Raw genomic sequence first — 16,819 nt, 5'->3', positions numbered from 1 at the left:
CCACACTGGCCGGCGACAGGGTGTACACCTGTCGAAATATCGGCGGTTGTCGAAGACGTCACCCGGCTAAATTCTCATAAATTGTTTGAACATTTTGTACGCCGAATAAACTCAAGCTTCACACGTCAGGGACTTTTTCTGAAAAAATCTTCTGTGCACCATGACAAAGAGCGACCGCATTGTAGTGTCCGCTCTTGAGAAATCGTGGTTTTGAGATACGGAGCATCCTGTGAATAATTCCGGTCCCATTCTTTCGCGATACCACAGTTTCTATCCTCTTAAAAGCGCCCTTAGAGGCTGTTGGTTCAGCTCTGACCAAGACGTGAAAGGAACACTACAAGCGTGGACTGCACCTCAGTCGAAAGTGTACAGAAAGCTGCACAACGCTGGCAGGTGCACCGAGAAGCAAAGGTAATGCCTAGAAATATAGTGCATAGTTAATTCTCCTGTTGATATTATAGGTAATAAAAATTGAGTGATAATTCCTACTGATCCGGCCTCCAGATTTAGCGTGCAAAGTACAATACCAAAGGCGATCAGTGAAGATTTACACAGCCTGCTATAGTGTTTGAAATTTCGAAGCTTCGGAATAAAAATTCTCGCAATGTTTAATAGTTTCTTTATTCCTAGACTTTTTAATGAGCCAGAATACGTCCGTAATCAAGTTCCTTAAGGAAACCTGTGAAGAAGTGAATACACATATTTGTGTTTCGCATTGTTGCTCATATTTTACCTTAAGCTTCATTTCACACTCCACAACATCGAAGTTGATAATGCTTACACAAACAACACGTCTTCAAAAGCTGTGATGAACCTGGTTTCGTTACCTGCATGAGGCTTAAATAGGAGATTTCGTTGTTGAGACCATTACAAGTGTTCGCCCTTAGGCTACCTTTCAGTACAGGTTATCGTTTAGGAGAGCACTTTGTTCCTCGCGAACCGTTACTATAACAACGAAAAAAAATTCAACCGGCTGCTCTTGGCTATCTGTTTCTTTTTCTGTTGTATTCAATAAGTAGTCTCCGGCTTGTACATAGCTCCACGCGTCTGAATGCATATTGATTTGATATACATATAATGCTAACCTGAGGCGGCACGCAGAACGGAGCGTACCTATTGTTTTTACCAAGCGGTGAAATAAAACATCTGTGCTTACTTCTTGGTCTTATTGAATGTAAAACTGTAGATCGTGATGTTACGGTATCATGGACATATTGGCGTGCAATAGGAGAGCGATGTTTTTTCATTATTACTTCGTAAATTTATTATTACACTTAGGAAAGTACTGTGTGAGTTTTACTTAAATTGGAAATATAATACACAAATTTTACAGTAAAAAATGACTATATTCGTGGCGAATATCTTTCAAAATTTTTGAAGTGGTGGTTCTCGATACCTAAATAATCAGTTCGAATCGTCAAACGATATTTTCGGTGACATGGGGGACGACATTTCTCTTTACATATATTGAGTACCAAGGTGTGCACTCGATATCCACGCTATAATTTTAAACCATTCTGCAACCCCTTATTGTGAGAGAGGATAACTTAATGTTGATGTTATTCAGCAGATTGGTTAGGGATGTTGAGGTCGATGGCTCATTTTGTTTCTTTCGCAAAGTGTATACTTTGTTCTAACACAACATATGACCCTATGATTCTTTCCCCGTGTTCCACTTCGAACTGATCCGTTGTCACATAAACAGGACATTGCACAACAAAACTAAAAATCACAGTTAGTCATACAATACAGTTGGACATGTATCCTTAGTCGCCAATAGGTCGAAGGAAAGCATTAACAGACCTCCGCTACTTAAGACCTTTACTCATGAGGGTAATCGAGATTCGCACATTGCCCTAGCCGTCACGGTTTCCGTGATTTAAAGCATCGGACATTTCGCCGTTACCTTCTAGGGAGAAAAGAGAGATACATATTACTCTGTGACAGTTATGATTCAATGCTGACACATACCCGATGACTTCCTATACCATGACGCCAAAAATGACACCGTTATGCCACTTCAAAATATTGGTAGAAAGAGGCCTTTCCTCAGGTCGCCTCCATACTCGCAGACAGTGGTCATCCGTGGTAGTCTTGAACTCAACACGACACTATTGATCAGCAGTCCATGCTTCCCATTCACGGCACAATTCCAAACGCAGATGTTTGTGTTGTGGTGTTATCGGTAGCCTACGCGTGGGATGGTAATTCTCTAGTCTGGCTGTTGCTAGTCTCCGACCAATGGTCACGATGACACGGAATGATGAAGAAAATACATTATTTGTTCTCGGATGACAGACATAGATGTGAAGGGGTTACAATGTAATATGGCGATCCTTTCTTGTGGTGGTCAGACGTGGTCGACAGGAAGTTTGACGACAAATGTAGCTTCTCTCATGTCGGCATGCAGCCCAACATTGGGCCACTGTTGCACCCAAATGCCCCTAGAAAGCGGCATGCCCCTAGAAAGCGGCATATTGCACGATTCGACCATACCCACAATGAGACCCCTTCCAAACTCTGTTAGGAGCTGATAACGCTGTAGAGGCTTATCTCACTAGGGGTAGGATAGATACTGCCTACAGGAAAATTAAAGAGACCTTTGGAGAAAAGAGAGCCACTTGTATGAATATCAAGAGCTCAGATGGAAACCCAGAAAGGTGGAAGGAGTGTATAGAGGGTCAATACATGGGCGATGTACTTGAGGACAATATTATGGATATGGAAGAGGATGTAGATGAAGATGAAATTGGAGTTACGATACTGCGTGAAGAGTTTGACAGACCACTGAAAGATCTGAGTCGAAACAAGGCCCCGGCAGTAGACAACATTCCATTGGAACTACTGACGGCCCTGGGAGAGCCAGTCCTGACAAAACTCTACCATCTGGTGAGCAAGATGTATCAGACAGGCGAAATACCCTCAGACTTCAAGAAGAATATAATAATTCCAATCCCAGAGAAAGCAGGTGTTGACAGATGTGAAAATCACCGAACTATCAGTTTAATAAGTCACAGCTGCAAAATACATTTCTAGCATTTGTAGACTTAGAGAAAGCTTTTGACAATGTTGACTGGAATAGTCTCTTTCAAATTCTAAAGGTGGCAGGGGTAAAATACAGGGAGTGAAAGGCTATTTACAATTTGTACAGAAACCAGATGCCAGTTATAAGAGTCAAGGGGCACGAAAGGGATGCAGCGGTTGGGAAGGGAGTGAGACAGGGTTGTAGCCTCTCCCCGATATTATTCAATCTGTATATTGACCAAGCAGTAAAGGAAACAAAAGAAAAATTCGGAGTAGGTATTAAAATCCATGGAAAAGAAATAAAAACTTTGAGGTTTGCCGATAACATTGTAATTCTGTCAGAGACAGCAAAGGACTTGGAAGAGCAGTTGAACGGAATGAACAGTGTCTTGAAAGGAGGATATAAGATGAACATCAACAAAAGCAAAACAAGGATAATTGAATGTAGTCTAATTAAGCCGGGTGTGCTGGAGGAATTAGATTAGGAAATGAGACACTTAAAGTAGTAAAGGAGTTTTGCTATTTGGGGAGCAAAATAACTGATGATGGTGGAAGTAGAGAGGATATAAAATGTAGACTGGCAATGGCAAGGAAAGCGTTTCTGAAGAAGAGAAATTTGTTAACGTCGAGTATAGATTGAAGTGTCAGGAAGTTATTTCTGAAAGTATTTGTATGGAGTGTAGCCATGCATGGAAGTGAAACATGGACGATAAATAGCTTGGACAAGAAGAGAATAGAAGCTTTCGAAATGTGGTGCTACAGAAGAATGCTGAAGATTAGATGGGTAGATCACATAACTAATGACGGGGTATCGAATAGAATTGGGGAGAAGAGGAGTTTGCGGCACAACTTGACAAGAAGAAGGGACCGGTTGGTAGGATGGTAGGACATGTTCTGAGGTATCAAGGGATCACCAATTTAGCATTTGGGGGCAGCGTGGAAGATAAAAATCGTAGAGGGAGACCAAGAGATGAATACACTAAGCAGATTCAGAAGGATGTGCAGTAAGTACTGGGAGATGAAGAAGCTTGCACAGGATAGAGTAGCATGGAGAGCTGCATCAAACCAGTCTCAGGACTGAAGACCACAACAACAACAACAACAACGCTGTCTCACACGACAACATGGCATCTCAGTGCATTGGTAGTGATCTCTCAATATCTGACGCCGTTAACGCCCCTTGTACCTCCACCAGACCTGGTAACATTACTAAACTCGAACAACATTAATGCACTCAGGTGACCGAGCTACCTGTCGTAGAGAACTGCAAATCTAATCATTTACATTCCCGCCGACTGTAAGTACGAAATTACATTGACGTTTCACCGTGTGTTCTGAGTGCGTCTCATTGTGTTTCAGGCAATGGATTTTCCGGACTAGTTTCATTTTTCTCACCCTGTATAAAGCAAATGCCAGGTATGATTCATTCTCGGAAACTACAGCTTGTCTGCAAAAGAGATAGAATATAGTACATTTGTGCGGAATATATGTGATAACTGCTGATTTTTTTAGATTCATATCACGTCGAATTACCAGCAAAAAATGGTTCAAATGGCTCTGAGCACTATGCGACTTAACTTCTGAGGTCATCAGTCGCGAATTACCAGCAGACATCAAGAGTATACAAGACAGGGTGTTGTGAATGGCCGCAAGCTAGCCTGACTGGCGAGAGAATGTAACGGAGAAGTAAAAAATTTAACTTGGAGACACTCGAAGAAAGAAGTCTTACATCTTGTGAGAACTTGCTTAGAAAACCCAAAGAACTGCCTTCCCGGGCAGAAACTACGAATATCCGTCAGCACCCTACCTACCTATCCCATCGAGATTGCGCAGATTAAAAAATGAAAATAACAGTTCCCACATGCAGTCATTCTTCAGACGCTCCATTCGTGATTGTAACTAGAAAAATGGCACAGTAAAAAGTATCGTCTTGCATGCACTCAACAATTATTCTCAGAGTACGGATAATTTAGATTTACTTAGAAGCTGTTACATAATATAGTCTAGTTACTGTCTCCGGAAGGGTGACTACAAGAAGATTGTCAATGACAACTAGCAACATCAAAGCTCCTTCTCCATTATTATTTAGTGCACTGATTTAGAACTGCACTACTTTAAAACGTCTCAGGCCGTATAGCCATAAATAATTACAGAATGAGATTTTCACTCTGCAGCGGAGTGTGCGCTGATATGAAACTTCCTGGTAGATTAAAACTGTGTGCCAGACCGAGATTCGAACTCGGGACCTTTGCCTTTCGCGGGCAAGTGCTCTACCAACTGAGCTTCCCAAGCACGACTCACGCCCCGTCCTCACAGCTTTAGTTCTGCCAGTACCTCGTCTCCTACCTTCCAAACTTTACAGAAGCTCTCCTCCGAACCTGGTAGAGCACTTTCCCGCGAAAGGCAAAGGTCCCGAGTTCGAATCTCGGTCCGGCACACATTTTTAATCTGCCAGGAAGTTCCATAAATAATTAGTGCATCGATTTAGAACGGATAGGAGAAATAAACAAAAAAATACCGGCAAGTATGTTACAACAGGCTGTCTAAGGCCGCAAGTGAAGCAATAACAGTGTTTTGTGATATTTGATAACATTGACCTACCTTCTGGTTCTGTGTCCATCCACACATCCTCTACCTGTTAAAGCCTATCTGCGGGTACCTGTTCAGCAGTCGTACTGCGCTCGAACTTGTGTTGCGTAGTTACTCCCTGCATTAACTCGACACAACTCAGGAAGGGGGTCGTACACCAGCAAATAAATAACACACTTCTCTGATAAAAACGAACTTTATTATTGCAGCCCTATACTCTCTGATTAGTTTGGCGTACAGTAGTAACAAGACAAACGCAAAGGTACAATTGCCACACAGTGGAATCCCCAGAACCTATACGGTAGCTGCTAATACCAGTTGACAAGAACCACATTTAAATTTAACTCACTAGTGACTCGGATCTGAGACCACAATAATACTGCTGCCACGGGGGACTATTGAATTGAAACACCAGGGTAGTTCTGAATCTGCTTGGTATTGAAACCCACCCATATTCTCCAGGACGATAAAGGTAGACACACACACAGTCCTGACCAAAATTATTGTCAGCGACCTTTCAACACAACACTGAGAAAGTTCACCACCGTCATCGTTGTACTTACTATCAACAAGGTGAAACATGACATAACGACGCGACATAAAATACGCTCGTTTAATCTATGGCTGTAGATATCGTCATAATCAAAAGTATAACTTCAAACAACCAATTAAAGTCACTTACTACATAGACTGTTCATAGTCTGACTTTTCCAACATAATATAAACAATAAAAAAGCTAATTGCACCACTGAAGTGTAACTGCGATCAGCTATAAGTCAACATATGTCGCATTCTGCCCTGAGCAAGGGCCTGCAATCCCTACTTATCATTTTTAGCCGATTGTGACGTTAGACACAACACGTCCCCTAATACCGTAATTTCCCTTGATACACACGGTTTTGATGGGATTATGCTACACACGAGTTCCTACAGTACAAGCCCTCTAGCAATAATGACTGAAATAACTTACGATCATACTATCTCCTCAAAAAAGTATTTTTCTGGATGGACTATTTTTGCATCTTCCACCATTAATGGCCTGAGACAGGTCCCACCATCTATTTTTGATGGGTATCTGCCCCTATAAACTGCATCTCACTTGAGATTTTCCGGTAGTATCCCTGCTCGAAGACTCTAGGTCCCTCCTAATCCTTTGTTCCAGCTCCCCCATGGGTGACTTACATTTTTACCAGACGCTTGGCGGCCCTCAGCGTTCCGATGGTCAGAAGTGGCAATCATACAACCCAGCGAATTCTGAGACAAGTGCTCAATTAAAAGTCAAACATCTACCGATCTAAAGGTAGGATTAAATGGCGTTTTCATCAATAAACATTAAATTAAGCTAGCGCGTACTAAGAATATGTTCTACTATCATTTCTGCGCTTACTCTTCTGACTCGGTTATGTAACTTAACCATTAGGAAAAGAGTATGGTCAGTTATTCAGCAGATCACTCCCACGTCTCAAACTCTGCAACTGTCAAATCAGTCTCCAATATATCCACTCCCTGTTAGTGTTAGTCGCCCAGCATAATATGAGTGCCTCTGTGGTATTTGGGATGAGTAGAAGGAAGGTTTGAGTTGGTCTGCTGAATGGGTCAGAGCTATCCATAAAACACTGGCACTTAGGGTCGAGAGCCGTTGTTCTACATAGTTACAACTTATCACCCTTAATGAGAAAGAAGGAAAGACTTATATATATGGCTCTGAGCACTATGGGACTTAACTACTGTGGTCATCAGTCCCCTAGAACTTAGAACTACTTAAACCTAACTAACCTAAGGACATCACACACATCCATGCCCGAGGCAGGATTCGAACCTGCGACCGTAGCAGTCGCGCGGTTCCGGACTGCGCGCCTAGAACCGCTAGACCACCGCGGCCGGCGAAGGAAAGACTATTAAGAATTAAAATTCTGTCGACAACGTGGTTAAGTATCAAACTAGACAAATGCAAGATGATTTAGGATAACTTTAAAACGGTTTCTGTATCAAAAGGAGGATGATTTGGCATGCTAAATGACCACCCAGATTTACATTCTTTTCAAATCTGTTGTCAAATTAATGCAGGTTTAAATTCTGTAGTGCTTTTCTAGTCATGGTCCTACTGTAAGTGCTATTCCCTCGCCTCCCTCCAATCACTCAACTGACTTACCCACCCATTTACAGGGGGATCTGCAGTTTAACACAGATTCCAAACTGCACTGCAACTTAGCATTTTTCCCATTCACTAATAAAATGCCTTGCAAAAAGTGAACAATGCGTAAGGGGACGATAAAACTAAATGAAACTTGTCGGATTGAGAAGGTACCGTATATGATTCTCTCTGAGTGATTACAAAATTTAATGAAATTAGCAAATAAGTGCTGTTATCGGTGGAAATGGGGCCACACTGTGAGCAGAATGCGGTGCTTATATTGAGGGTGAGTTCACATGCGGAAGAGAGCTGGCCGCACACCACTCTTCTCATCCACGGTGTCTCAGTAGACAGCGACGGCAGACCTGCTATGTATCACGGACGACAAAAGTGTTAAACGTGCTTCCATGCTTGCCACAAAGTTGGCAAAGTGTTTTCGTGGTGGAGCGTTCCATTGTTCCATTAGCACGCTTGGCAACTGCTGTATGGTCGCTGGTGCCTGTGAACGGACTGCAGAAGGCCTCCCCAACGCTTCCCAAATGTATTCGATGAGATTAAGTCGGGGGAACGGGTAAACCAATCCATGAGCCGAATATCTTCTCTTTCCAAGAGTTCCTCCACTTGCGCTGTTCACTGCGATCGTGCATTGGTATCCATAAAAAAAAGTAGGGCCGAATGTACCCACGAAAAGACGCACATGGAGGAGTACAGTGTCACAGCTAAGTTGATTGGTGAATGTACCATGTTCAAAGATTTGGAGTTCGGTACGCCTCCCCGTGCCTCCCCACATCATTAACACCTGGATCGCCGAAACGATTACGTTTGACAGTATTCCTTGCGTTCCCATCTCTCTTCATATGAAGATACGTCCAAAATCACTACTCAAACTGAATCTGCTCTCATCCCAGGAGAGCACGTGACCTCACTCCTCGTTGGTCTAGTCCCTATGCTCTTCGCACCATTGCAAACAGTGCCACCTATGTGCGAGTGTCAACGGAACACAATGTTGTGGGCGTCTGACAGAGAGACAACTCCCATGCAGTCACTTTGCCACTGTGGAACGAGAAATTGTGCGCTCAACAGTCCCTTTAAATTTGGTTGTAATTGCAGCCGCTGTTTGGCTTGGGTCCCTTCTTTCCTGATTCACGACGTAACTGTGATCCGCTGCTGTAGTTGACTATGGTCGACTACGTCCTCTCCTTCGGCCAGCAGTGCCTATCTTTAAAAACGCTCCCCATGCAAGTGGAACAATTCGGTGGACAATACCAATCTCCTGGTCTACATTCGTCACACTTCATCATTTTTCCAGTTTTCCGTTGATTCTTCCCCTGTGAGAGCATGCTACAACGGAAAACATCATAGTGTACAGTATCTCGTCGCCGACTGACACACAGTGTCTTTGCCCATTCCTTCAACTGCATCGTGTTCTGGGGCCTGCTCCATTTGGCGATATGGTCACGGCATGTGACGTCCAGCTTTCTGTGCACGATTGGGAGAGTCTGGCAACATGCTCCCGCACTTTCATATATATCCACAGACTTGTTAATGTGTTACTTTAATTTATTTGTCTCGTCTTTAAATTTAGCAGACCAGTGTACTACTTTTTGGGGCTCTTGTTTTGTGGAATTATATTTCTTCCTGCATGTTCTTACTACTGGACTCTTACACGTGGTTCTAGGCGCTACAGCCTGGAACCGCGCGACCACTACGGTCGCAGGTTCGAATCCTGCCTCGGGCATGGATGTGTGTGATGTCCTTAGTTTAGTTAGGTTTAAGTAGTTCTAAGTTCTAGGGGACTGATGACCTCAGAAGTTAAGTCCCATAGTGCTCAGAGCCATTTGAACCATTTGACTGTTACACTGTTCCGTATATCATTAATAAATAACACATTAAATTTCGACGCAACTTTCTGTAATAAGAACCGACATTTCTATGTCGTAGGCTCGCTTACGAGTAAGTGAACTGATATAAAAATCAAATACAGGTGCCGATGGACCCACAATGACAGAAATGCATTCTGTACGATAGTAAAGCACCTATATTCGTATTTGTGGCTGAATGCGAAGGTTATTATAATTCCAACAAATTCTATATAGACACAGCAGCAGCTGTGAAGCCGGCCGATGTGGCCGAGCGGTTCTAGGGGCGCTTTGGTCTGGAACCGCGCTACCGCTACGGTCGCAGATTCGAATCCTGCCTAGGGCATGGATGTGTGTGATGTCCTTAGGTTAGTTAGGTTTAAGTAGTTCTAAGTTATAGGGGACTGATGACCTCAGATGTTAAGTCCCATAGTGCTCAGAGCCATTTGAACCATATGCAGTTGTGAATTATGGATAAAATTAGACCCTTACTGGTCACTAATCGAAATAGCCTACTGAAGTGCTGATAAATGTATGAGTCAACCATTCAACACCTCTTGACCAGTAAACGCTGTCTGCGACCTATATCACTATCGATATCCGGGAGTTAACAGACGGTAAGCAATCTGTTGCAATCTCAGAAACACATAAAGAGTTGCAGAGCATTTATAGCTGGGAGATCCCAAGAGGTTGTTCAACCGTCAATTCTGGAAGGGTTTTCTTCGTCCTCACACAAGGGCCTCTTTCCACGTGGTGTATAACCGTTGTGTCTCCGGTGTATCTGTTGAGTGTGGGTGGCTGTAATAAGTATGTGTACAGTGCGGTGTCATGTTTGACTTGTAGGATATCGAGAGAAGAGAGATGGTGACATCCTGTGCCAGCATGTATCTTGCTCTTCACGAATAGAAATAATCGGATCAGCAGAATCACATGCCCTCCCTTCGTGAGACGCTGCGAAGAGGTTTGTAATATTATGCTTGACGTGGGCATTAAGCATGATGATCGTGAACTTAACGACACCACCTCCGTAACGATCTCCGTGTGTCTCCTACGCAGTCTTTCGCATTCAAAGTAATGGAGGACAGAAAACTATCGTCTACGCCCCGTCGACGACGAGGTCATTAGACATGGAGGGTATGTGGCGTAAACAAGTATGACGAAGAAAATCGGCTGTGACCGCCTCAAAGGAACCATCCTGGTACTCGTCTTTATCGATTTATGAAAACTACGGAAATGATAAATGTGGATAACCAGAAGTTGTTTTGAACCCTACTCTTCCCGAATGCGACTCTAGTGGCTTAACCGCTTTGATTCCTCGCTCGTTTTCAGCATACGGTACCATTCAACGTTTTCATTAATACCTCACATGGCAGCATCAAGAATTCTGCTTGCAAATTCATTTTTGCAAATAACGTGAACGGCAAGTTGAATGCTATCGTGATGACAGTACACTGGGTGACAAAAGTAATGGCATACCTCCTAATACCGTGTCGGACCTCCTTTTTCCCGGCGAAGTGAAGCAACTCGACGTGTGCATGGACTCAACAAGCCGCCCCCTGTAGAGATATTGGGCCATACTGCGTCCATAGCCGTCTGTAACTGCGAAAGTGTTGCCGGTGCAGGATTTTGTGCACGAACTGACCCCTCGTTTATGATCAATAATGTTCGATGGGATTCATGTCGGGCAGTCTGGGTGGCCAAGTGGTCCGCTGACAACGCGCATCGTCATCCATAAAAATTCCATCGTTGTTTGCGAACGTGACGTCCATGAATGGCTGCAAATGGTTTCCAAGTAGCCGAACGTAACTATGTCTAGTCATTGATCGGTTCAGTTTGACCAGAGGACCCAGTCCATTCCATGTAAACACAACCCACACCATTATGGAACCACCACCAACTTGCACAGTGCTTGTTGATAACTAGGGTTCATGGCTTCGTGGGTTCGTGGGGCCTGCACCACATTCGAACGCTACCATCACCTCTTACCAATTGAATTCGGGACTCGTCCCACCAGAGCACAGTTTCCAGTCATCTAGGGTCCAACCGATATGGTCATGAACCCAGGGGAGGCACTGCAGGCGATGTTGAGCTGTAAGCAAAAGCACTCGCGTCGGTCGTCTGCTGTCACTGTGCATTAACGCCAAATTTCGCCTCGCTTTCCTAACGGATACGTTCATCGTAGGTTCCACATAGTTTCCGAGGCTATTTCAAGCAGTGTTACTTGTCTATTAGTACTGACAACTCTATGCAAACGCCACTGCTCTCGGTCGTTAAGCGAAGGCCGTCGGCCACTGCGGTGTCCGTGGTGAGAGGTAATGTCTAAAATCTTGTATTCTCGACACACTCTTCACATTGTGAATCTCAGAATTTTGAATTCCCTAACGATTTCAGAAATAGAATGGTTCAAATGGCTCTGAGCACTATGCGACTTAACTTCTGAGGTCATCAGTCGCCTAGAACTTAGAACTACTTAAACCTAACTGACCTAAGGACATCACACACATCCATGCCCGAGGCAGGATTCGAACCTGCGACCGTAGCGGTCGCTCGGTTCCAGACTGTAGCGCCTAGAACCGCACGGCCACTGAGGCCGGCAGAAATAGAATGTCCCATGCATCTAGCTCCAACTACCATTCCGCGTGTAAAGTCGGTTAATTTCCGCCGTGTGGTCATAATTACGCCGGAATGCTTTTCACATGAATGATAGCTCCGCCAAAGCACTGCCCCTTTGTACCTTGTGTACGCGATACTACTTCCATCTGTATATGTGCATATTGCTATCCCATGACTTTTGTCACCTAAGTCAATTGTTTGTATTGTTTCGTGGATGTCAAGAGGTCAGCGTCAGAAACGTAGTACGAGGGTGAATCAAAAAATAATTCCTACTGTGTCATAAAACTTTAATAATGAACGTACAACAGCGGAATTAGTAAGGCTCATAGCCTGATATGTACTCTACACAACACTAGCCTTCAGCATAGTCACCATGCATTTGTACACATTTTGGCCATTATTGAACCCAGGTATCAAAACCAGTTTGGAATAATTTAGGGGTCTACTTTTTGATCCACAATTTTAAAGCTAGTTTAACCACATCCGTGAACAAAGCGTATGAGGTGCTGTAATGGACATAAGCAATTTGCGAAATTGGGTGAAAAAAATTGGTAACGGAGAAATGGGTGTTGCAAGTAAGCCGCGCAGACAACGGCCGACATCTGTCACAGATACCAATGGAGGACTTGGTGATGAAGTGATTCGAGGCTAAAGAGGTGTTAGAGTTCATCATTGTGATTGCTTTAAAATCATTGTGAGGCAAATGAGTCAAGAAACAAAACTCTGAATTTTTCCAAGTTGGTTTTCTTGCCTGGATTCAACGATGGTGCAGATGTGTACAAATGTATAGTGGCTACTGTATTTTGAACGGCAGTGTCGGGCAGACGACAGTTAGGTTATGATCTATACGAATATCGCTGTTCAAAATGGTTCAAATGGCTCTGAGCACTATGGGACTTAACATCTGAGGTTATCAGTCTCCTAGAACTTAGAACTACTTAATCCTAACTAACCTAAAGACATCACACACATCCATGCCCGAGGCAGGATTCGAACCTGCGACCGTAGCGGTTGCGCGGTTCCAGACTGAAGCACCTAGAACCTCTCGGCCACACCGGCCGGCAATATCGCTGTTATGTGTTCATTATTAATTTTATATGACACAGGAGGCTTTACGTTTTGATCCACCCTGGTATATATCTATGACTGCCACGTTTTGCTACTAATAGTGAATAGGACGCACCATACTCATTTTCTTATAATACTGCACGATTATGGAGTGAATAGAACACACAAAGGCGTATGTGACTTTATCGTACTACTTAGGAATAATGATCGACTAATCTGGCTGTTGCATTTAACATGCCGGCCGGAATGGCCGAGCGGTTCTAGGCGCTACAGTTTGGAACCGCGCGACCGCTACGGTCGCAGGTTCGAATCCTGCTTCGGGCATGGATGTGTATGATGTCCTAAGGTTAGTTAGGTTTAAGTAGTTCTAAGTTCTAGGGGACTGATGACCTCAGCAGTAAGTCCCATAGTGCTCAGAGCCATTTGAACAATTTTTTTGCATTTAACATCGCTTTATTCGGAGACTTGAAACTACAGAAGACTGTGAAATGACTGGGTATCGTTACACTAAAAGCATTTGGTGCTTATCTGGTTTAATCTGTTGCAATAAAGACGTTAACACGAGTACTATCCCACCTGAGTCAGTACCCTGGTCGCCAAACAGCAATATGGTAATAAACCGACAATAGATCTTGCCAAAATGTTTAATGTTCGGCGTCGGGACATTAAATGTTCCGTATAATGCGATAGGTCGCGGATGTCCTAAAAGGAGAACACAGCTGGAAATTTGCGTTGAAAATTACAAAGACCGTTTCTCTATGTTGGCGCGGACATTGGATGGAAGCAGAATAAGGAGATACCGGCGCGCATATTAGTGGTGGTGCAGAACTATGTTGAAACATGCTGATTCGCGAATGCCGAGAGCCACCCCGGCCGGCCCGGATTGGCCAGCCGCAGAGCGGCCGTCCAATGGGGACGCGCGAATCTGCGGACGGGCGGAAGGCGCGGTCAATGCGCTGCTCGGGGAAGGGGAGGCACAGTCCTTTTGCAAAAATCGTCTCGCTCTCTTCTTCCTTTTCTAATTCTCTTCCTCTCTCATTCTAGCCAGGCGGTCGTCTTTTTGCGCGCAGGGGGTCCGGGGTTGACGCACCCGCGTATATAAGGCGGTAGCGCGCGGCCGTGACATTGCAAGGTAACGTCATGAGCCGGCGTGTGCAGATGTGTTTCCTCCTGGTGCTGGCGGTGGTCTCTGCGGCCACTGCTGCGTACCCGCCCTACCACAGGACCGACGCCGCCAACCAAGGTAAGGGACCGAGGCCGCATGCGCTCCAGAGCCAGCCTGCTCCAAGTCTCTAACGCAACATCTACCAAGTACAAATACTTCCTTGCTAACACTACTCCTCCCGAGATGATCGGGTGATTAAACTCACGTGAAGATAAATAATTTGTGAACATCCTAATGCAACTTGACATATAATATTTCGTATCACAAGAGAGTTCTGTTACGAAGGAGCACCTAGAGTGTATTTCTCACTGCAATGTATAAAGAACGGCATCAGTAGCCCCTCAAAATTAGACAGCAGAAACTTAAAAGTTGTAAGCTAAATGCAGTGCTGGCTATTTTCGACATAAAAGGGAAACATTTAACTACGCAAACTTCAAGAAATTGTTTCTTAGTTAATTTTCTCAAGCGATAACATGAACACACGCATTGAAATCGAGCATCCCCCAATGGCTCCCATATGAAGGGTTCAACAGTGATAGGCTTGCAGTCTCCAAATAATAGGAAACTAGAATATTTTGCTCCTAACAACAACCAAGTAAAATATATAAGGTACTTGGTTGATCTGTTAGAAGACTATTTCAGCTACATTTGGATAGTTTTGTTCTGGTAGTCTTATGAAAAGTGGTTTAAAAGTTACCTATCTACTAAAATTTTCTAGGTTTCATTATTTCGACTTCTGAGTACCGTTTGTTGTAGTTTCGGTAGCTGGAACTGGTATCGTTTTGGAACTGTTCCCTGTAACACGGGCCTGCTGCAGACGCTACGGGATAGGCTCCAAGTAGTCAGCTAAGAGAAGGAGGAGCAACCGCTGATTGCTGTAACAAAACAAGAACCTCGTCGGCGCAAACGACCACCTTACCGACCACGAAATATTACGCCCTGTCACGGCCGCAATCTTTATTACAGTCGTCGTCGTACTGGTTGCTTATTTGAAAAGCGATAACTTAACCTCTCATTCGTTCTATGCACGACCCACGAATTTGATCGAGATGGCCTGCAAAGAAAAGGAAGCAATTCCTGTGATACGGTAACAGACTTTGCCTTCACTTCAGCTGCAAGGCAATATATTTAACCATCGGACGGTATCATAACAGCCCTATGTAATAGCACTGCTCTAATCCTTAGGTGTAGGCTAACGCTCCTCCTTTTTTTCGTCAATTTTCTTTTGATTTTTAATACCTTGTCGACAGCGAAAGCAATAGAAATTAGTCAATTAAACTGCCATTACATGTGTCTAGTTAATGTCTCACTTAATATTGTAAAAGATTAACAGTGTGACGTCACCAGAAGGTGTGCCACATATGTTAGATTGATAAGTAATCAGTGTTGTGTGTCTTGTGAACTCGCGCTGCACTTGACTAGAAGAATGGAAAAATTAGTAGTAGAGTAAGCTGTTATTCAGTCGAGTTGAACTCGCTCACCCTGCCCGCTCTAAACCTAGAGAATGCCTTTATTTAGCACAGGAGAACCTACCAACTGTTCGGTGCAGATAAAGAAACACTAGTAACGTACTGCAGGATAAATTGTTTTTCAGTCTTCTGCGTCTCACACTGAGTGTTTTCAAAGAGCGTAAAGCGCTAATTTTTAGCCTCTTAGGGTTCTGAGGGTGTCTGCGCTTACGGCATAACACCAAAGCATAGGAACAGTACTCGAATACAATGACGTGAACTGGAAAGTGAGCTGCTGACTGCTCTAACTGTTAGCAAGACTGTTCCCTAACTTTGCGGTTGGCTTCTCCTGGAAAACGACTGGAGGTAGATTCCTGCGGCCTTGCCCTGTGCTTGCATATTCCTGGAAGCACTGAGCCGCTTCCGCCGGCGGGTCATACCAACTTTCTGAGTAACGTGACCAAGATAAAGTTGCTTTGAGAGTGATTCGAGACTCAGCTTCCAAGATTCGCGAACACGTCTCTGTTTGTCTGCCAAATAGTGACGTGGTTGCTGCTCGATTACAACATACGTAATGAAAACTCTAACACTTACGTATTTCCAATAAATATTTTAGTTTACTTGTACATTCTAATCTGAATAAAATTCTATTCCAAACTTTCGTTTGACAATTGTTTCTTTCGACCTATTCAGGAGCTAGCAATCCAATCTATATGATTTGTCTTTTACACCCTGTAATAACGTCACTAAGAGCTACAATAGATACAGTGTCCACTCGCCCAGTAGTGTTTGAAATCGACCACTAGAAGCATATCACAGATGATTACGCTTTATAGTTTGCTTTCGGACATGATCGAATGGTTAAAGAAATGGCAGATTTTAACGCCTTATTGACAACGAAGCGATTAGAGATGGAACA

The 16,819-nt window shown here is 43.8% G+C and overlaps 1 protein-coding gene across 1 annotated transcript in view; it reads left to right on the top strand.

The window, feature by feature from the left end:
• Positions 1-295: 295 nt before the first annotated feature.
• The window catches only part of LOC124555221 (nascent polypeptide-associated complex subunit alpha, muscle-specific form-like), a 43,730-nt gene continuing 27,206 nt past the window's right edge, over positions 296-16,819 (top strand). Inside the window, exons 1-2 of the mRNA XM_047129075.1 lie at positions 296-411; positions 14,332-14,530. Coding sequence (XP_046985031.1) covers positions 14,428-14,530 — 103 coding nt within the window. The 5' untranslated portion in view covers positions 296-411; positions 14,332-14,427. The remainder of the gene's footprint in view (positions 412-14,331; positions 14,531-16,819) is intronic.

Source organism: Schistocerca americana, chromosome X, assembly GCF_021461395.2.
Source record: "Schistocerca americana isolate TAMUIC-IGC-003095 chromosome X, iqSchAmer2.1, whole genome shotgun sequence".
NCBI classification, from domain to species: domain Eukaryota; kingdom Metazoa; phylum Arthropoda; class Insecta; order Orthoptera; family Acrididae; genus Schistocerca; species Schistocerca americana.
Note: the sequence above shows the minus strand (reverse complement) of the source record. Positions and strands in the feature narration are given on the sequence as shown.